General features: G+C 38.7%; 1 protein-coding gene across 1 annotated transcript in view; it reads right to left on the reverse strand.

Annotated features, from left to right (window-relative positions):
* The window catches only part of DPP10 (dipeptidyl peptidase like 10), a 434,888-nt gene that overhangs the window by 158,670 nt on the left and 253,393 nt on the right, over positions 1–22,825 (reverse strand). The window contains exon 5 of the mRNA XM_077829757.1: positions 19,494–19,568. Within this exon, the coding sequence (XP_077685883.1) occupies positions 19,494–19,568 (75 nt within the window). The remainder of the gene's footprint in view (positions 1–19,493; positions 19,569–22,825) is intronic.

Below are 22,825 nucleotides of genomic sequence, written 5' to 3' on the forward strand. Positions count from 1 at the left end.
TATTTTCATGGGGTATGAACATTTTAGTAATGTGTAGATATATGTGAGCAGCTTCCTGGAATTAAAAAGTCTCTACATCTCCGTAAACACACGCACACACAAACACAATGGAGATGTTTAGACTTTTTAATTCCAGGAGGCTGCTCACATACACACATAAGATGTCTTAAATGTTTGCAGAAGCAGGGTCAAAATGAACCTAAAAAGAAAAAGATAAGGATGTTGTTGATGTGAACTTGAGTGGCTTGGGTTATGTTGGGCACCATGAGTTCCTAAATATGGACATTTGGATTTTGGAAGCACATTTACCATTATGTCCTCTTGAGCATTTTTTTGTTTTAAAAACGGACCTATCTTAATGAAATTTCTTTCTTTCAAGAGAAATATGAGTCTGTGGCAGTTTTCATCTTATTTATTAATGGATGAATACATGCCAGTGAAGTTTGGGTTTTTCTTCCAAGTTTTCTTTTTATTGATAGTTTTTGGCCAAGCTGCATAAGGGACTTCCATTTGACAAAATGATAGCAACCGTATTTTTAACAATTGTTTTGTTTTTTTATTTTGCATGGGCTTGTATATTGCCAGCAACTTATCATTAGTTAGTTTCTGACTTAATATTTTCTGAAATACACATAAAATGTGAAAAAGGGCAGTGCTGCACAACTGACAGACTTGGCTTAATTTTTTTTTAAGATTCTCCAAGAAAATAATATCTATCTTTGCTATTAATAAAGATTCACCGATGCAGGGAAAACACCACGATCAATACAGTAAAATTATTTTTTTCCATTTTTTTATATCATTTGTAAAACAGAGATTAATAGTCAATGAGAACACTGAAATAAGATTTAGACATTACAGAACTCTGGGATTCAGCAGTGTAATCCTATTCTTATGCGTCTTATCAAATCATTGAGTTTTACATGTCAGAGTAGGTTTAAAATAACAGATCAGCAACTCTGTTACGTGTGTTGTATTTAACATAGTGATTTTCTCTTTTAAATGGATAAATCTTAGAATTTGGTGTCCATCACTACTCATCATTAACTTATAAATCTAATGCACAATACCTCAATGAAAGCAGGGTGTTAAATTTCCATTTGGGATAAATTAATGACTACCGAAACCCCATGCTAATTTGGTGGCAAAACAAAGAATCAGAATGTTGTGATCAATGACTATTTTAAGACGAAATGTATCAATACTTATGGCAGCTTGTGTAAATGTGTATTGAGAAAAAGACTGCACATGTGATATTTCTCAATCACATATTACTATTACAGAATTTCAGAAATAGATTATCACGACAAATGAAATATATTGCATGCAAAACAAAAAGAGCATATTCTAAAATGGATTTTCTCAATGTGTTGAACAGCAAGGTGATTAGTAGGCAGTTGTTAAGAGGACTATTTTCAAGATGTGCCTGTGATAATATTTGTGTCTGCATACAGAGAAGAGGGCTAGGAGGCAATAGCCAAAAAGATGGACTTTAAAGATAGATTTGAAAGGACTAATTATGGTACCTGCTAATTTCTATATCATAAAATTGTCTATACTGTATGTTCATTACAATGTTTTAATTATAATGGGCCAGATCCTTAGCTGCTGTAAAAGTGGTGATGCTTAATAGATTTACACTAGTTGAGGCTCTGGACCAACATTTTAGTTGAGAATCAGCAAGACTAGATGCTTGACAGTGGTTTGTGAACAGGATTAAAGTTATTGTCAAATTCAAGGTATGAAAGGAATGGTCTTTGAGGCCATAGTATTCAGTAATTTTGGGATGGGAGTAAAGGGATTAGTATTCCTCTGGAGTACTGAGCACGAGGGAGTATTAATTTCCTGCAGTTGCAGGTGGTGAGCATTGGCAGATCTCAATCCTTCCAAATTCTCATCATTAAATTTCTTCTAAAACTTCTCAAAACATCATAAAATGTACTGTTGATTATTAGTTTGTACAGTACAGAATTACAATATGTATAGTATATTACTCTCTTACAGTACACTGTGGTTTTAATAAAAACAAAACATGTATCTTACTTCTGAGTGTGACAAATAAATACAATATCAGCTTGGCCTTTATGAAATTATGCAGTGGAAAGGAGGAGCAAGGCACCACCCTTGTATTTCCTGCCAAAGAGCCAGGAAGAAAAGCAGCCCCTCAGAAGAGTGCAGTTACTTCCGTAGATGAGCCATAAAGGAGCTAGGACTATGGCTCCTCCCTCCTACATAAAAGCCAACCATGTAAAGGTGAAGCTATGTACACAGCCTCCCCATATATAGAAATACCTCTTGGTATTCATACTATGGAGGTGCTGCTCCAAATCACTCCTTATTATGAGTTGTGCCCAAATCTAGTCCCATGTACTTAACAAAATCCATAGCATGGTTAAAACTGTAGAAATAGAAAAGAGTAAATCTTTTTAAAAAGATGTATAAATTGGAAGTCACACTTTTGCTTGATCAATATACTCACATATTCCAAATTTTGTTTTGAGTTCCCACTAAAAATATGGCCCAAAATTAATTGATAAAATCATAATAGTCAATAGTAAACTTTTTACTGGAGGTTAAAAAAAACGGTTACAATCATTTAGTACTGTTTCCAGTTAGAACTCCTAACATTACTTGCCCTGTTGATTTATTCAGTTCGTCCAGCCTGATTTCATTCTTATAAACTCATTTCTCCAATCCACCTTGCTGAAGAAGAGTCTCTTGAAAGACATCTATTTGAGTAAAATGTCACCAGAACCTCATCTTCTAAAAATATGTGTGTTGCAACATAAGTGCAAAATCAGTTTTTTATCTAAATATACCTCCACTACCTCCTATAAAATGGCTCGTATAGACAATGGGTTATAAGGGAAGTTTTTAACAGTTTTTACAGTTCATAATAATAAACTATATGAAATTCAATAATTTGTTCATGGACTATGATGGACACACGCTTTAGTTAAAAGGACATTTCTGGGGCATTTCTGGGCATTACCATTATATAGAACAGGCAAAAAGACAAAGATGGCATAGTGCTGACAGTGTGAGATGAGGAGCTAGAATTCTATTCCCTATAATTGTTCAGAAGATGAAGGAAACTGCTGATTCAGTTAAACAAGTAGAGAGAGACTTTTGTTTTATCTTTGTACAACACTCAGCACTGTGGTGCCCAATCGTAACAGGAGCTTCTGGGCACTACCACACAACAATACTACCTGTTTCCTACAGATCCCTTGCTATAGCTTTGTCTACATTAAGGAATTCTGCACCAGTGCAATTATGTTTAGATAGTTAGATCAATGCAAATGCCTAATATTGATGTGATGCTCTGGTACAAAGTGGGGCTTGTCCAAATGCAATTTACTTCAGTATGTTACCAAAGTAAAAAGTTATCTATATTATTTAACTCCATGGATGATATACCGGAGAAATTTTTTTCATGGAGGTAAGGTCTGTAACATTTACTTGTTATAGTAAAATGTCTTAGCAGCCAACTACAATATTTAAGTAAATACTTCTCTGCTACATGAAATTACTCACAAGGGCCTAGGGTTTGCAACCTTTACTCATGTTGAGTACACCCTTACACCTCCAAAAGTCTACTGCAGTCTATGAGAACATTTGAGAAGTAATGTATAACTCAACAGAAGCATGTAGTATGCAATCTGGCCCCAAATCAAACTTGCTTTTAATATTAATTTGTCCTGAAAGCAAAGTGGTTTTAACTGAAATGGTCTAAAACTCTTTAAAAATTGATGTTATTTGTATGGTATAAGCACATGCATGCCAAATTTTGCCACTTTTTTGGCTCCACTCATTTACGTGTGAAATCTGTAGACATCACTGCAGAATAAGAGAAGTAATCTCTGCTGACAACACTCATGTTTGAGACCATCTCATCCTTTGGTTTATGTCACTATATCCTCCCCTGACTCTCCACCTACATTTTCTGTGTTGCCATTAGTAGAGCCTCTCATTCCTTCCTCCCCATCTCTGTTCTTGTTTCATAGTTTTATTTACCACTTCTAGGCTGATGACTAGGATGACTTGTTTGGCATAGTAAAATAAACTGCATGGGTGGGGAAATCACAGCTCTGTAATAACAAAAAATATAGAAGTCACAATTTTAAATGAAAAAAAATGCCAATACGCAAAAGGCACCCATATACACCAGAGTTTATGTCATTGGTGGTTTCTACAATTTGCCATATTCTGGCTTACAATTACAGAATGACTTTCCTAGCAGTTTCCTCTACTCTAATGGAATTCATCATTATAGTAAATATGAATAGCCTTCTCCAATGAATACTCAGTGTTCAGTAGATACTCCAGAGTATCAACAGTGAATTTTAAAAAAAAAAAGCCACCTCAATGTAGGATACTGAACACACCAATGTTGAGTAATGTGCTAAGTTTATCGGTTGGACCTTGGAATTTCAGTCAGACATTAATGATTATTCTTCAGATAATACTATTCCGACTTAGTCTGACTGTCAATACTATTGAAAGGAAATACTTGTTCTGTCAATACATATTTTTATAAAAGATAAATGCCCTGAATTCGTTTTTAGTGAACAGCAGCAAAGCATATCTATCATGAGTTTCACTTCCAATAAAATTTTGTAAGACAAGATGTAAAACATCAATTCTAATCACTTAAATTCCATTTGTGGAAATTCTAAATCGGAAAGAAAAAAAATATACCAAATTATTACTACAACATTTTGACAGCAGAAGCAATTTCCATTTTTGTTAGTTTCAAAGATTGCAGGCCAAAATGTATTCTCATAGAATATCAGGGTTGGAAGGGACCTCAGGAGGTCATCTAGTCCGACCCCCTGCTCAAAGCAGGACCAATCCCCAAATAAATCATCCCAGCCAGGGCTTTGTCAAGCCTGACCTTAAAAACTTCTAAGGAAGGAGATTCCACCACCTCCCTAGGTAACGCATTCCAGTGTTTCACCACCCTCCTAGTGAAAAAGTTTTTCCTAATATCCAACCTAAACCTCCCCCACTGCAACTTGAGACCATTACTCCTTGTCCTGTCCTCTTCTACCACTGAGAATAGTCTAGAACCATCCTCTCTGGAACCACCTCTCAGGTAGTTGAAAGCCGCTATCAAATCCCCCCTCATTCTTCTCTTCTGCAGACTAAACAATCCCAGTTCCCTCAGCCTCTCCTCATAACTCATGTGTTCCAGACCCCTAATCATTTTTGTTGCCCTTCGCTGGACTCTCTCCAATTTATCCACATCCTTCTTGTAGTGTGGGGCCCAAAACTGGACACAGTACTCCAGATGAGGCCTCACCAATGTCGAATAGAGGGGACGATCACGTCCCTCGATCTGCTCGCTATGCCCCTACTTATACATCCCAAAATGCCATTGGCCTTCTTGGCAACAAGGGCACACTGCTGACTCATATCCAGCTTCTCGTCCACTGTTACTCCTAGGTCCTTTCCCGCAGAACTGCTGCCTAGCCATTCGGTCCCTAGTCTGTAGCGGTGCATTGCGTTCTTCCGTCCTAAGTGCAGGACCCTGCACTTATCCTTATTGAACCTCATCAGATTTCTTTTGGCCCAATCCTCCAATTTGTCTAGGTCCCTCTGTATCCTATCCCTACCCTCCAGTGTATCTACCACTCCTCCTCGTTTAGTATCATCCGCAAATTTGCTGAGAGTGCAATCCACCCCATCCTCAAGATCATTAATGAAGATATTGAACAAAACCAGCCCTAGGACCAATCCCTGGGGCACTCCACTTGACACCGGCTGCCAACTAGACATGGAGCCATTGATCACTACACGTTGAGCCCGACAATCTAGCCAACTTTCTACCCACCTTATAGTGCATTCATCCAGCCCATACTTCTTTAACTTGCTGACAAGAATACTGTGGGAGACCGTGTCAAAAGATTTGCTAAAGTCAAGAAACAATATATCCACTGCTTTCCCTTCATCCACAGAACCAGTAATCTCATCATAGAAAGCGATTAGATTAGTCAGGCATGACCTTCCCTTGGTGAATCCATGCTGACTGTTCCTGATCACTTTCCTCTCATGTAAGTGCTTCAGGATTGATTCTTTGAGGACCTGATCCATGATTTTTCCAGGGACTGAGGTGAGGCTGACTGGCCTGTAGTTCCCAGGATCCTCCTCCTTCCCTTTTTTAAAGATTGGCACTACATTAGCCTTTTTCCAGTCATCTGGGACTTCCCCTGTTCGCCACGAGTTTTCAAAGATAATGACCAATGGCTCTGCAATCACAGCCACCAATTCCTTTAGCACTCTCGGATGCAACTCGTCCGGCCCCATGGACTTGTGCACGTCCAGCTTTTTTAAATAGTCCCTAACCACATCTTTCTCCACAGAGGGCTGGCCATCTACTCCCCATGCTGTGATGCCCAGCGCAGCAGTCTGGGAGCTGACCTTGTTAGTGAAGACAGAGGCAAAAAAAGCATTGAGTACATTAGCTTTTTCCACATCCTCTGTCACTAGGTTGCCTCCCTCATTCAGTAAGGGGCCCACACTTTCCTTGGTTTTCTTCTTGTTGCCAACATACCTGAAGAAACCCTTCTTGTTACTCTTGACATCTCTTGCTAGCTGCAGCTCCAGGTGCGATTTGACCCTCCTGATTTCATTCCTACATGCCCAAGCAATATTTTTATACTCTTCCCTGGTCATATGTCCAACCTTCCACTTCTTGTAAGCTTTTTTATGTTTAAGATCCTCTAGGATTTCACCGTTAAGCCAAGCTGGTCGCCTGCCATATTTACTATTCTTTCGACACATCGGGATGGTTTGTCCCTGTAACCTCAACAGGGATTCCTTGAAATACAGCCAGCTCTCCTGGACTCCTTTCCCCTTCATGTTAGTCCCCCAGGGGATCCTACCCATCTATTCCCTGAGGGAGTCGAAGTCTGCTTTCCTGAAGTTCAGGGTCCGTATCCTGCTGCTTACCTTTCTTCCCTGTGTCAGGATCCTGAACTCAACCAACTCATGGTCACTGTCTCCCAAATTCCCATCCACTTTTGCTTCCCCCACTAGTTCTTCCCGGTTTGTGAGCAGCAGGTCAAGAAAAGCTTACCCCCTAGTTGGCTCCTCTAGCACTTGCACCATGAAATTGTCCCCTACGTTTTCCAAAAAACTTCCTGGATTGTCTATGCACTGCTGTATTGCTCTCCCAGCAGTGGTGTAAATCCAGTGTAACTCCATTAACTGAATTTTCTGTAGTTGGTTGTCGGTTAAAAAGGTATGGAAAAAGGATATTAACCTTTTCATATATGACACTATAAAGTTAATGGAGAAGCACAATCCATCTAACAGTTCAAAGAATCAGTGTCTTCTGGGGTATATGACAAAGTCCTCCAATGTTTGCGAGTTCAAGATTTAACATTTCGATCTCAGAAACACCTAGAATAATGTAGTACTTTGGCCAATGAAGAAAATACATTGCTGGATCATTGTCGGTATATAGGGATCATATTATATATATAGGATCCCAAATAATAATTTTATAATAAGGTACTACTCACTGTGGATAGAGTAAGAATTGGACCCATAGTAAACCACAGTATGTTCCCAATATATTCACAACATAAATAATATTCCCTTTCCATTGTTTATAATTGTCTCAACCTTCATATTGTTTCCTGTCTCCTACTCACCAAGGCCTGTTTTCGTTATTCTTTGCATCATATAATTAAGGTCCAGTTCTGGAAACACTTAATACTGGGTGTGCATGCTGACTAATGCAACTAGCCCCATTACAGTCAATGAGAATTCATGGCAGCAAGTATTACACACTGATATTAAATGTTTGCAGGATTGGAAATCTCCTCAGGTAGATATCTCATGTTTTTATATGTCTGTAAAATGTCATGCACTTCTATGGTGCTACAAAACTAACACATGGTCATTTTAAAAAATCAAATATATATAATAAATACGCGGTATACCATGGTCACCTTCAGTATAGCTATTATTATTTATGAAATCCGTTCTACACAGTTGGAACTTTGATGTAAAATACAAGAAGAGTGTTTAAAGGCCAGATCCTCAACTAAGGTAAATGGGGATAGCCCATTTAATTGCAATGACCAGCTGAAAATCTAGCCTTTCATGTACACGTTGTTTCAATACTTATTAGCTAAATAACAACTGGAGAATCTCAAAGTGAAGTGCAGAAACGAACTTCCTCATTTTTGGAAATTCTTTTTATTTTCTTTAGCTATGGATGCACATGAGGAATAAAATTCCTGTCTGGATTGATTCTGATAACCCTTAAGTTGAGTAGGTTTCTGATCTTTTGGGGAGATTGAGATAGAAATAGGGACAAATGGTAAAATCTGGATCTGGGGTTAAAGTCAAACCTCACAATGTTCAGGAGCATCTGCATCCAGGGTGTTGTTCTGGACCCATGCCAAGTAAAAATAAATCATCACTATCTGAAAGTCCACAAATATATGTGGCAGCGAAAACACCACAACGGCCCGACACTGTAGAATTTAATTCAGAAAGGGGGACTATACAAAAATGAGGAAGTTAGTTAAACAGAAATTAAAAGGTGCAGCACAAAAATAAAATCCCTGCAAGCTGCATGGAAACTTTTTAAAGACAACATAATAGAGGCTCAACTTAAATGTACACCCCAATTAAAAAAAAAAATAGTAAAAAAAACAAAAAAGAGCCACCCTGGCTAAAAACAAAGTAAAAGAAGCAGTGAGAGGCAAAAAGGCATCCTTTAAAAAGTGGACGTTAAATCCCAGTGAGGAAAATAGAAAGGAGCATAAACTCTGGCAACTGAAGTGTAACAATATAATTAGGAAGGCCAAAAATGAATTTGAAGTACAGCTAGCCAAAGACTCAAAAAGTAACAGCAAAAAAATTTTTAAGTATATCAGAAACAGGAAACCTGCTAAACAACCAGTGGGACCACTGGACAATCGAGATGCTAAAGACTCTCAAGGAAAATAAGGCCATTGCGGAGAAACTAAATGAATTCTTTGCATCGGTCTTCACGTCTGAGGACGTGAGGGAGATTCCCAAACCTGAGCCATTCTTTTAAAGTGACAAATCTGAGGAACGCTCCCAGATTGAGGTATCATTAGAGGAGGTTTTGGAACAAATTTATAAACTAAACATTAATAAGTCACCAAGACCAGAACCAGGTATTCACCCAAGAGTTCTGAAGGAACTCAAACGTGAAATTGCAGGACTACTAACTGTCATTTAACTACTATCATTTAAATTAGCTTCTGTACCAAATGACTGGAGGATAGCTAATGTGACGCCAATTTTTAAAAAGGGCTCCAGAGGTGACCCCAGCAATTAAAAGACAGTAAGCCTGACTTCAGTACCGGGCAAACTGGTTCAAACTATAGTAAAGAACAAAATTGTCAGACACATAGATGAGGGAATTGTCAGACACTATTGTTGGGGAATAATCAACATGATTTTTGTAAAGGAAAATCATGCCTCATCAATCTACTAAAATTCTTTGAGGGGGTCAACAAGCACGTGGACAAGGGGGACCCAGTGGATACAGTGTATTTAGATTTTCAGAAAGCCTTTGACATGGTCTGTCATCAAAGGCTCTTAAGCAAAGTTAGCAGTCATGGGATAAGAGGGAAGGTTCTCTCATGGATTGGTAACTGGTTAAAAGATAGGAAACAAACGGTAGGAATAAATGGTTAGTTTTCAGAATGGAGAGAGGTAAATAGAGGTGTCTGTTACTGGGACCAGTCTTATTCAACTAATTCATAAACGATCTGGAAAAAGGGGTAAACAGTGAGGTGGTAAAATTTGCAGATGATACAAAACTACTCAAGATAGTTAAGTCCAAGGCAGACTGCAAAGAGTTACAAAGGGATCTCTCAAAACGGGGTGACTGGCAACAAAATGGCAGATGAAATTCAATGTTGATAAATGCAAAGTAATGCACATTGGAAAACATAATCCCAACTATACATGTAAAATGATGGGGACTAAATTAGATGTTACCACTCAAGAAAGAGATCTTGGAGTCATTGTGGATAGTTCTCTGAAAACATCCACTCAATGAGCAGTTGCAGTTCAAAAAGCTAACAGAATGTTGGGAATCATTAAGAAAGGGATAGATAAGAAGATGGGAAAATCATATTGCCTGTATATAAATCCATGGTACGCCCACATCTTGAATACTGCATGCAGATGTCGTCGTCCCATCTCAAAAAAGATATATTGGAATTGGAAAAGGTTCAAAAAAGGGCAAAAAAAATGATTAGGGGTACGGAATGGCTGCCGTATGAAGAAAGATTAGTAAGACTGGGACTTTTCAGCTTGGAAAAGAGATGACTAAGGGGGGATATGATAGAAGTCTATAAAATCATGACTGGTGTGGAGAAAGTAAATAAGGAAGTGTTATTTACTCCTTATAATACAAGAACTAGGGGGTCACCAAATGAAATTAATAGGCAACGTTTAAAACAAACACAAGGAAGTATTTGTTCACACAATGCACAGTCAACCTGTGGAACTTCTTGCCAGAGGATGCTGAGAAGGCCAAGACTATAACAAGGTTCAAAAAGGAACTAGATAAGTTCATGGAGGATAGCCCCACGAGTTACGTTAGCTCCACGAGTTTGAGCCTGTAAACCCAGGCTCCTATTAGCCAGGATGGGCACGGATGGTGTGCCTAGCCTCTGTTTGCCCGAAGCTGGGAATGGGCAACAGGGGATGGATCACGAGATGATTACCTGTTCTGTTCATTCCCTCTGGGGCACCTGGTATTGGCCACTGACGGAAGACAGGATACTGGGCTAGATGGACCTTTGGTCTGACCCAGTATGGCCATTCTTATGTTCCTATGTGTGAGTAACATAAAATCTGAAGAAACCTGCCTTTGATGCGGACATAGGGGCACAAAGAGACAGACATGCATGGAATTAAGTGGTGGGCTATAACTTTTATTAAATTTTCACCCGGAGCAGGGGTTGCTACCCACCCATCACCCATACTCTCTATTACCAGGCATTTAATTGGTTCCCCAGTGTTGGGGTTACAGGGCTCCTTACCATATAACCTGTTACTCAGGGTAGGCTCTCCTCAGCCTACCTGCAGGACTCAGCTCTCTCTGAGTCCTAACATCCTCCTCCAAGGGGAAGAGGGTGCAGAAGGATGGGCCACGAGGCCACAAGGTCTCACCTGTGAGACAAAGGCCCATCACCAAAATCCCAGGCCTTTTCTCTCAGAGAACTGTTCATTCTATTCTTTTAACCACACTTGAAACTGGCCATAAGTTGCAACAAATAAACAAGTCAACCCAAGTACCTCAGTAAGGTACTAAGCGCATTCCTACTTAAGCCACTGTGGCGTGAAGGCGCAGTGAGGAAGGCAAAAAAACCCTCCCTGGTTCTCTGCCAATTGGCCCATGGTAGAAACAATTCCAACCTGACCCCCAAACAGGCAATCAGCTAGACCCACAGCATCTGTCCAGCCAGATTCCTGTTCCTAGTTCAGGGGCGGGGGGAAGGAAGAGTTGTGCTGCTGAGTTGAAGAGTTGAAAGAAGCTCCACATGGCCCACGCACCAGGTTAAATTCTGGGAGCTAGGGAATGCTGGCCAATCAGCATGCCTCCCCCATGGCCAGAGATTCCCAGGGAAAGAGCTACCTAGTGTGCCAGAATGAGTATTTCCCTTCCTTGCTGCTGAGACTGTCCCATTTCACCACTGGCCCCAGCAAGTTGCTCTGCCCATTGAGGTATGTGGGCAGCATTTTTAAAGACAGTAGAATTGAGGATGGGATGCTGATTTCAGTTCCTTATTTCATATGAAGTACTCCAAAAATGAGTGGTGTGCAGGTGAATTCAGGGGGGCGGCTTTGTTAAATGATAACATCACCAACCTACAGTTAGTGTCTCCTGGGAAATAATACTCCATAGTCAGTCTTCCATAACAGTACGGCATCATTTTGTTGAAAACACCTGTATCATTTTGATATTTCACATTGTTTATTCTAATTCTGAATAGTCTCTAGAACAAGAAAACAATCAGCAAACTGATTTTCCTCTCTTTCAATTTCAGCAGAACAATTACCATAATTAATTTCACAGACCAAGAAGATAAGATTACTGACATAACTGAACATTTAACTGCCAAGTAATTGGTAGGAAGATTATCTCATAATGCATAACAGATAACCATAATTTAAGGCCTTAATGCATTTTTTTCTCCTGGATTCTTCTAATCTGCAAATAAACTCTTGTAGATCTTTTGCAGTGCTCTCTAAAAGCTAATATCATAGGCAAACTGAAAAAGCTCGATGAGTGTGCCACTTCTTGCAATTTACCCTCAGTTCTTTGTAGATTGTGGTCAGCTCTGTTATTATTCTGTAAAAATACATATAACAACAGTGGAGTGGTGATAAGCATCCCTGCACAGCAGATAAGAAACTTCAATCTCTCATGATTTCTCTTCAACTATCTTGCTGTGCTTGAGTCATTACGTTGTTTGGTGCATTAAACTACAACTTTTCAGGAAGTGTTTTGAAATATTGTTCATTCACATAGAACGATCAATTCAAAACACAGTTAGTGTCATGACTCAGCTTCCTCCTCTTCTTTCTGCACAGGCTTGCATTCTCCTTCATCCTGCACTTACCCTAACTGATTATTAAAAATCACTTCTTCTGGTGTATGGCTTCCAACAGAACAAACAATGAATTAGATGGTGGGTCAGTGATGTAGCACTCTATCACAGCAGCAGCATCTGGAGACATTACACACATCCATCCACCATTTACAGTGCTATAAACTAGCATTGTTTTACACACATTCCCTAGTCAGACTGGCTTACAGTCTAAAGACCCATTCCAGGCAAGCACATGCTTATATTTCCTAGCTTCCTGAATGGGGATGCAGCTAAGTTCATACCATGAGTGCTTTCGTGAATCAGGAACTAAAATGTGCAAATGTAACTTAATTCAAGAAAGGTAAGTTGTAGATGATTAGAGATGATAGGAAATGTTCCTAAAATAAGTTGGCATTAAGAAAGCATTTGAAGGCGAGAGAGGGCCCGTGGCAGACAAAAAGGGATCAGAAGAAAGGGATCACAAAGTCAAAACAAAGAAAAAAGGGAGATATGATGAGAGAGAAGTGGTGAGGAAAGGAGAAGGGAATTTGCTCCAATTCACAAGCTCTATCTTCAGTGTGAAGCTGAGTTCTGGTGAGGGAGTGGCGAGGTCATGCTTTAGGATGTGATCCAGAGCCTACTGAAGTATTTGGAAAGCCTCACGTTCACTTCAATGGACTTTGGATCAAACCCTTCTGAGGTAACGCTGCTCTGGGGAGGAATGAAGATCCACACACCCCTTGGAGAAACTTCCTGAGTTCCTTAGTGGTCAGGGCATGCTTGTGTACAAAACTGTGCCATCTTTTAGGGCCACTGCAGAAGGGAAGGTGGAATAAGCATATGCAGTTTTCCTTTTTTTATGAGCAGAACTTTACCTACCTTTTGGCAGCTGTTACTATCAACATGTACTGGAATTAAAAAAAGAAGATTGAAATGACAGATTTCAGTCATGTCACTTATTAAAAGCAACACTGAGGTAATTGCTTCTCTCAAACGCCTCACTGGCTTCCAAATATAGCCTCCATCCATTTTGAATATCACATCACCCACTCCAGACCTTCGCTGAGAATTATAATCTTATCAGAAAATCAAAGATTTACCATTTCCAATCCTTCTCATCCTGTATGCAATAAATGTACGGATGGCACAGGGCAATGGTCTAACTACTGCCATGTTTTTCACATCCTGTGAGAATATAGGCCACTTTCATTCCTCACATTAGTTCTCACCTGTTGGTTAGCTACTTGGTAAAGCAAGAACCTTTTTCAGGGATGTTCGCCAAATAGCATGAGCATCAGTAATGGAAGTCTGAGCTGCCCTCAGCTGATTCATGTGAGTTTTGGCAAAGTCACGGAATTGTGGAGAACAGGAGAGAGAACTGGGAAAATGTGAAGCTACACAGTCGTGAAAACAGTGAAACCACTCCCACCACTTCCACAGCTCCCACCTCGCTATTGTTACAAGTAATCCCTAAGGTGACGGTACCTCTCAGTTTTACTTAACATCAAGCCACGTTATGTAGTGCGCTGTCATAAAGATGGAGACAAACGTGTGTAGAGAAATCAATATGCCCTCATGTAAAGATTATTTCCTAACACAACTATCTTGCACATGATAAAGGCTGTATTTTGACACATACCAAGTTTAGAAAGCAATGCTAAACCAGCTGCTGTGGCACAGTTTGATTCCTTTGTTCCTTTGATTAGGCATGATTTAAATGATTCAGTCAATTATTACTTTTGTATTCAAAGATGGCTTATTTTCATGCAGATTTATGTCCCATTATGCTTAAAGGACAATCTTAATTGTGCTGAAACAACTGCAAATTTAATTCAGGTTTGCCGTTCAAAGCATAAAATAGATTAGAGAAAATGCTGACTATGGTAAAATAAATATTCAACTATTTAATTTAACTCAACATTTATTTTTAATCCAAACATCAAAATAACCTTGTTTCTAATTACAATTTCACGACAAATGTCTTGAACAAACATTTGTCTCTACTTTCCTTCAATCTGTTCAGCTGAATTACACTAGCTTCTTTATAAAACTCCATTGATTTATACATCTGCACCAGCTGTATTACTCTGTCATAAAATGGAACACAGATAAACATATGTAAACTATTACTCTCATTAAAGAAAAACCTATTACCCAAATATTTATGAATAGCTTAAATCCAATCAAAGGGGTTACAATTCAATTAAATGACTGATAACGCACAATGCGTAAGGGAAAATAAGAGTCAGAGTCTCAGGTAGTGTAGTCAATAGCCCTATACTGATTTATATCATCTAAGGCTCTCGTTCTAAAGGTTTAAAACAGTCCAGTTGTGGTTCCCAATAATGAGTGCCACTGAAAACTGTACATTTACTCTACAGAGTGGTAACTTCCATTACCAGAAGAAAATACTTCTGTATGATAACAGTATACATTTTTGATGGCATCAACTAAAGGAAGAATCCGGGCTGATCTTTCTCTCATTAAAATAATTGAATATGCATTATACTTTATTTTCTATTTTGAAGTCTATTATTTTAAATCTATGAAATTATAATTAATTTCATGAGAGCAAATCCAAACACTTTTACCTACACATTGATTTCCTTGAGACAGTTGTCAGTATGTCTGGGGATCTCTGCTTGGGAAAGGGTTGCAAGGGAAGGGCTGGGGGGAGAATGAACATCATACCCACCTGCAGAAGTGAAGAAACAGATTGATAGAGCCAGAAGAGTTCCCAGAAGTCACCTACTACAGGACAGGCCTAACAAAGAAAATAACAGAACGCCACTAGCGGTCACCTTCAGCCCCCAACTAAAACCCCTCCAACGCATTATTAAGGATCTACAAACTATCCTGAAGGATGACCCAACACTCTCACAAATCTTGGGAGACAGGCCAGTCCTTGCCTACAGACAGTCCCCCAACCTGAAGCAAATACTCACCAGCAACCACATACCACACAACAGAACCACTAACCCAGGAACCTATCCTTGCAACAAAGCCCGTTGCCAACTGTGCCCACATATCTATTCAGGGGACACTATCACAGGGACTAATAACATCAGCCACACTATCAGAGGCTCGTTCACCTGCACATCTACCAATGTGATATATGCCATCATGTGCCAGCAATGCCCCTCTGCCATGTACATTAGTCAAACTGGACAGTCTCTACGTAAAAGAATAAATGGACACAAATCAGATGTCAAGAATTATAACATTCATAAACCAGTCGGAGAACACTTCAATCTCTCTGGTCACGCGATTACAGACATGAAAGTTGCGATATTACAACAGAAAAACTTCAAATCCAGACTCCAGCGACAGACTGTTGAATTGGAATTCATTTGCAAATTGGATACAATTAACTTAGGCTTGAATAGAGACTGGGAGTGGCTAAGTCATTATGCAAGGTAACCTATTTCCCCTTGTTTTTTCCTACCCCCCCCCCCGACTTTCTTGTTAAACCCTGGATTTGTGCTGGAAATGGCCCACCTTGATTATCATACACATTGTAAGGAGAGTGATCACTTTAGATAAGCTATTACCAACAGGAGAGTGGGTTTGTGGGGGGTGGGGGGGAGAAAACCTGGATTTGTGCTGGAAATGGCCCACCTTGATTATCATACACATTGTAAGGAGAGTGATCACTTTAGATAAGCTATTACCAACAGGAGAGTGGGTTTGTGGGGGGTGGGGGGGAGAAAACCTGGATTTGTGCTGGAAATGGCCCACCTTGATTATCATACACATTGTAAGGAGAGTGATCACTTTACATAAGCTATTACCAGCAGGAGAGTGGGGTGGGGGGAGAGAAAACCTTTTGTAGTGATAATCACCCATTTTTTCATGGTTTGTGTGTATAAAAACGTCTTCTGTATTTTCCACAGTATGCATCCGATGAAGTGAGCTGTAGCTCACGAAAGCTTATGCTCAAATAAATTGGTTAGTCTCTAAGGTGCCACAAGTACTCCTTTTCTTTTTGCAAATACAGACTTACACTGTTACTCTGAAATGAACATCATGTCTTCTAACCCTTTATGACATCATCTCTTCACAAAACCGATCCCCCTTAAAGGAGAATTCCAGGGGCAGGTTACTGTCAGCAGTAACAGAGCTATAGTGGCAGGGGGCCAGGCAAAACAAATAGAGCTGGCACTCCTGAATAGATGCCACTAGCTTCCTGTGAATCTTTGCAGGGTTCCCCTAGCACTGCCCCCATGGGCTTCTTGTACGCAGAAGCAAACCCCACTCTCCTAACAGTGGAAGTGAGAGCGGGAGTAATATGAAGCAAATAATGTAGAAAACGCAGAGGAGCAGCAGCTGAAGTATGACAACATCAGAAACAAAATTAATGTTTTAAATAAATTAAGAAGATCAGGCATGACTAGTTCTCTAAATGAACCAAGGACGTGAGATGAGAAAACACACATTTGACCTCATATGAACCATAATAGCATAAAATTATGTTATGCAACAGTTTTAGTGATTTATACTGTTTGACCACATATACCTATAGGACAGATCTTCATTGGGATTGATTGGTGTAGCTTTCTTGACTTCAGGAGTTATACTAATTTACAGCGGATGAGAGCCAAGCCTAGTGGATAGAGCACTGAACTGGTATGCAGGATATCTGGGTTCTAGTCCCAATTCTGTCACTGAAATGCTGGGTGTCCTTGGACACATCACTGCCCCCCTCTCTGTATCTCAATAAAATGGGGATAAAGTTACTGTCTTCCTTTGTACACCACTGTGCGATCTACTGAGGAAAAGTGCTATATAAGAGCTAGGTTTTAATATGTATTAATAAGACAAACACCACATTGTCATAGTATACAAGTACAGTTCATCTGGCAAATAGTACAAATTCATGTGTAGCCAGGGGCCCTGACTGAAAGCCCAGTGAAGTCAGGTGGCTGACTTCAACTGCTTTGGATCAGGCCCAATAGCTGGATGATTACTGTACATATTCGGTTAATGTGGTGTTGACTGTATTTTCACCTCTGTGCTGTTTTCTGTAACTTTTTTACTAAATGATTTTACTTGTGTGAATTTTAAAGAAAATAGGTTTTAAGCAAATAATGGGAAAACATATGGTAATCACTAGAATTTGCACAGGAATTCAGATTTTGAGAGTCACACACCTATTGTCAAGGTACAGAAACATACCATGTAACTGTTGCCCAAGACAGACCTAGAATTTTTTGCAGAAATTAATTTTAAAAGAAAATCATCACCTGTCTGAACAAATTAATGAACAGAAAAAGTATTAATTGCTTCCTTTTTAACTTGGTAAAAAGAAAAAGAAAGAAAGAAAGAAAGAAAGAAAGAAAGAAAGAAAGAAAGAAAGAAAGAAAGAAAGAAAGAAAGAAAGAAGACTGTTCATTGGAAAAGCTCCTATTTAATTCAATAGACTTTAAATGAGACTCAAATAAATAACAGTCTTTAAGAAGTTACTTCTTTTCCTTTACATCACACCACTCCAGTATGTTCTATTAGCTGTCAACATATTTTCCAAGTTGCAGACATAATCATTAAGGTTACAGGTCTAGAAATCAATAAAGGAATGTTACCAGTGCACCTGTTAGGCTTTTATTCTGACCTGGAAATGAATATTTTTTATCGCAAGAAATTCAGCATGCTAAACACAAGAAGTCTAAGGTGAGTTACCAACATGAGGTTTATCAAAAATAAGTAATAAAATTAATATGAACCAATTTCTGAATACTGATTTCTGAAATTAAGGGAAGCAAAATGTTTCACCTCTGTGGAATTTGTAACTCAGAGTTTATTGTTCCAAAACTTAAAAAAGAAGAAAAAAAGGTTTATTTGTATAGTGATTTAATACATCAGTCTATCAAAGTCTTGTGAATAATGCGAATGCCAATTCACCTTTTATATGTAATCAGTGTTTGAGACAAAATCTTGGCTTCTCTGTGTTTACCACACTTAAACCCTTCTTTAATTTTCCTGTTCCAAAAGATTCAAATTTTAGATAATCAGATTATGGTTTTACTAATGTAAACTGTATGCCAAAATACTAACACTCTGCACAGCCTTGGTTATCCAAATATCATGAGAAACATACATTTGGATATAGTCTGAGGGACTTTCTATGGCCCAAATCCTAGTGCTACTGAAGACAACGGTAAAACTCCCATGAATTGAATGGGTCTAGAGCTGTGATACTCAGACCTCAGTGGTTCAGGGGCCAAATTAGCAATCAACAATGTCCAAAAGAGCCACAGTAGTTTGAATGCACTATTTCATTTCTCTCTCCCTCTTTATATGTATATATCACACACACACACACACACACACACACTATTCTCACAGCAAAATGACCAACGGAGTATTCTACAATTGGTTAATAACATTGTATAAGCATCCTGATCGGTTAATAACTAAATTACCCAGTCTTTTAATATCATGTGAGCAAAGAGCAACCGGAGACATAATAAAGAGCCACTTGCAGCTTTTCAGCCTCAGTCTGAGTATCACTAGTCTAGAGTTTGACCCTTTATAAATGACAGATGACATTATCTCTTTTGGATAGCAGGGAGCATTAGATAATTCAGCTTTGGATAATTAAGCGTGTATTTCCATTATTTTTTCTTTACAAATTATAAACTGTAGATAAGATCATTAGCATAACACTATTTCAAAGGAGCTATACTAATTTATACCAGCTGAGGATCTATTTATCTAGATAGATAGATAGATAGATAGATACTGCCATCAATTTCATTTAAAGCACCGGGGGAGAAAAAATAAAGCATATTTGTATCTAATTATACTAAATGCAATCATAAGTTAAATCAGAAATGATAAAACATGTAAAGTGTCAGTTAATGAGACAATTGAATGTATGAGTAATTTGCTTACCTGTTTAACATCATATGCAAGAAGAACAAATCTTAAATCTGGTGAAACTGAATATCTTGATGCTTTGAATGTTACCTAAAAACAGGTAATAATATGGGTAACTAACACATGTAAGGTCATTTTCCCCCAAAGATTCTGACATTCACCTCAAGATAATTCCTATTACAAACAACTGAATTATTTGTACATCAGAAGGGCTATATTACTTCTCAGTGTAATTTCATTGACATTAGTAGACTACAACAGATGAATTTGGCTGCTACACTATCAACAAATTAAAAAAAACACAGACTTGGTCATAATAACAACACTATGCTCAACATTAACTGTTTGAAGGAGGGAAACTACCCAGCACAAAAGAGGAAAGACTAAGCTTCTGCTGGTATATACTTCATAGACAATTATGAAAGAGACGTCTCATTGGTTAGGCTTAAAGATAATGTACAGAAAAAAAACGGATAACCACATTACAGTAATGGAGCTTTGTCTGTCTAGTTGCTTCTCTTTTATCTTTATGAGAATAAACATTTTGTAGAACAACCTTCAGTAAGAGGAAATGTCTTTTATTTTACAGGAAATTTGAAGAAAACAAGAAGAAAAATCCCTAGAGGAAAGTAAAGTGAAACAGAAAGAAGCATTATAAAACTAATATTGCTTTATATATAGCTAAGCCTACATGACACCCAATTGAATTGAGGACTCTGATTTAACCAAGGGGTAATGCTGATGTCAGAAAGAATTTAATGCATTTGATGTAGAAGAAGGATCAGAGTGTTCCAGAAGAAATAGTATCACTGAAGAAAAATATTTTATGTTAATTTGGAAACATTTGTTATCTATAGAAGGAAAGGGTCAAAAACCAGGTAGTGAAGGTATAGGCAAGATGAAAAGAAAAGAAGCAGCATAATTGGGGGGAGGGGAAGGTGGAGAATACTAGGCCAGAATTGGGTATACTCACAATAAAAAGGTTTTTCATGGATGCTACTATTTTCAAAGGGCCTGTGCACATGCACACTAATACCTGTGCTGACAAACTTGGGGTTGTCAGGGTTTCCTCCCCACTCTGAACTCTAGGGTACAGATGGGAGGGCCAGCATGAAAGACCCCCTAAGCTTATTTCTACCAGCTTAGGTTAAAACCTCCCCAAGGCACAAAGTCTTTGCCCTTGGATTAGGTAAAACATTGCCACCACCAAGTGATTTAACAATTTAATCAGGGAAAGGACCACTTGGAGTTCCAATTTCCCCAAAATATCCCCCCAAGCCCTTACACCCCCTTTCCTGGGGAGGCTTGAGAATAAACAATATGAGCACAAACCAGCCTTGGATTTTTAAGACCCGAAAAACCTAATCAGATTCTTAAAAAACAGAATTTATTAGAAGAACAAAAAAAGATAAAAGAACAACTCTGTAAGATCAGAATGGAAGATAATCTTATAGGCAGTCAGATTCAAAACACAGAGAATCCCTCTAGGCAAAACCTTAAGTTACAAAAAGACACAAAAACAGGAATACACATTTCCTCCAGCACAGCGAATTTCACAAGCCAAAACAAAGAAAACCTAATGCATTTTCTAGGTAGATTACTTACTAACTTTACAGGAGTTGGAGGGCTTGCATCCCTGATCTGTTCCTGGCAAAGGTATCACACAGACAGACAAAAGCCTTTCCCCCCGCTCCAGATTTGAAAGTATCTTGTGCCCCCATTGGTCATTTTGGGCCAGGTGCCAGCCAGGCTACCCGAGCTTCTTAACCCTTTACAGGTAAAAGGACTTTGCCTCTGGCCAGTAGGGATTTTATAGACTGTATACAGAAAGGTGGTTACCCTTCCCTTTATATTTATGACAGGGGTATGCAAGGGTAGGCCTTGCTAAAACCACGTTCAGGCTCGCTATTGCCCTCAGATGAGTGTATGCACATCTCTTGCTAAATTCAGAGGAAATCGCAGGTTTGACTCTGAAGGCAGAATTTTAGCCCATACACAACTAATAGAACCAATCTTGCAAAAGAAATCACTGGGAAAACTTAGATTTTGAAACAAAAAGCCCATAGTAAATGTATTATTTTAATGTTGAGCACAACACTTAGACAAGTGACCAGAGGAAAAAAGAAATACAAGAAACAGCCACCAGAGAAAAATAAAAGAATAGGATTGTGGGTTTAAAATATTTTTTTTACTTGTTCAAAACAAAAGATTCCTGTCCCCCCAACCTAACCTTGATTGACTCACTAACTTATGCAGTCAAGACAGATCATGTATATGAACATTTCACTTATTTGGCAAAGCACTAAGAACATTTTTAGATGTGGAGTTCTACTTCATTCTGGCAATGTATTAATTATTGCTACACTAACTCAGTCTTCTGCAATATATAACCTGGGAAGTTTTCCAAAATAATTTTCAAGCAAGTGAGGTTTCCTGCATTTAGTGAGAATCTTCAGTCAGTGATTATACCACTGCAACACTAATGACACACTCAGAGTAAACATCTGGGCAGCTCAGCTGCAGAATGTTGGCACTTTTAAGCAAAGCCAGTAAGAGCTAGTTTCTTAATTCCCATTAAAAGATCATCTCAAGTATCTTGGGATTTATAATCGTGTGAGACATGCTGAAAATGTCCTGGTTCACCTTGAACTCACCTGCACTTTTTTGTATGATTCTGGGAGTGTCGAATGTGTAAGTGGAGTGTCAGTAAATTACAGTCTCCTGGTTACAGCTAGTGGTTTTGGCAGATTATTTCCCTCCATCTGGTATAATGGGATTGTTCTTGCAAACGGAAGTTAAAAATATGGAATATTTTTATATGTTCCACAAGCAGGAAAATTAATATTAGACCAGCAGAAAACATACTAAATAAGCTTGGCAATGCATGCATGCTAACACTTTTCAAAATTCACTTTAAAAAATGCAATGCATGTATTTATCGAGAGTGAGATTTTCAAATGAGCCTAAGGGAGTTAGTGAAGTGCCCATTTGAATGTCAGTAGTGTTTGGGTGCCTAACTTCCTTAGGCTTTTTTGAAAATCTCAGCCTCATATTCTGGGGGGGGGGGCATCAAATGATAAGTTTGGCAATAAAATAAGAAATTTAGCCAATGTTAATTTTCACCATTATATTCACAGAAAACAGCTTTCTAGGAAAAAACAAGTTAGCACCTGCACTTCTCTTTGTGCCAAATAGGAAAAATATGGCAGGCTCAGAGTCTGTAGAACCGTTATAGTGAAAGAAAGGCAGAAAGAGTAGGTGTTCCACGTGCTCTTCCTCTGGGTTCTTCCTTGCCCACATGACAGACTTCTGACTCTCTCATGAGCGAGAGGATGTCAGCTGGTGTT

This window comes from Eretmochelys imbricata, chromosome 11 (genome assembly GCF_965152235.1).
Source record: "Eretmochelys imbricata isolate rEreImb1 chromosome 11, rEreImb1.hap1, whole genome shotgun sequence".
Lineage (NCBI taxonomy): Eukaryota > Metazoa > Chordata > Testudines > Cheloniidae > Eretmochelys > Eretmochelys imbricata.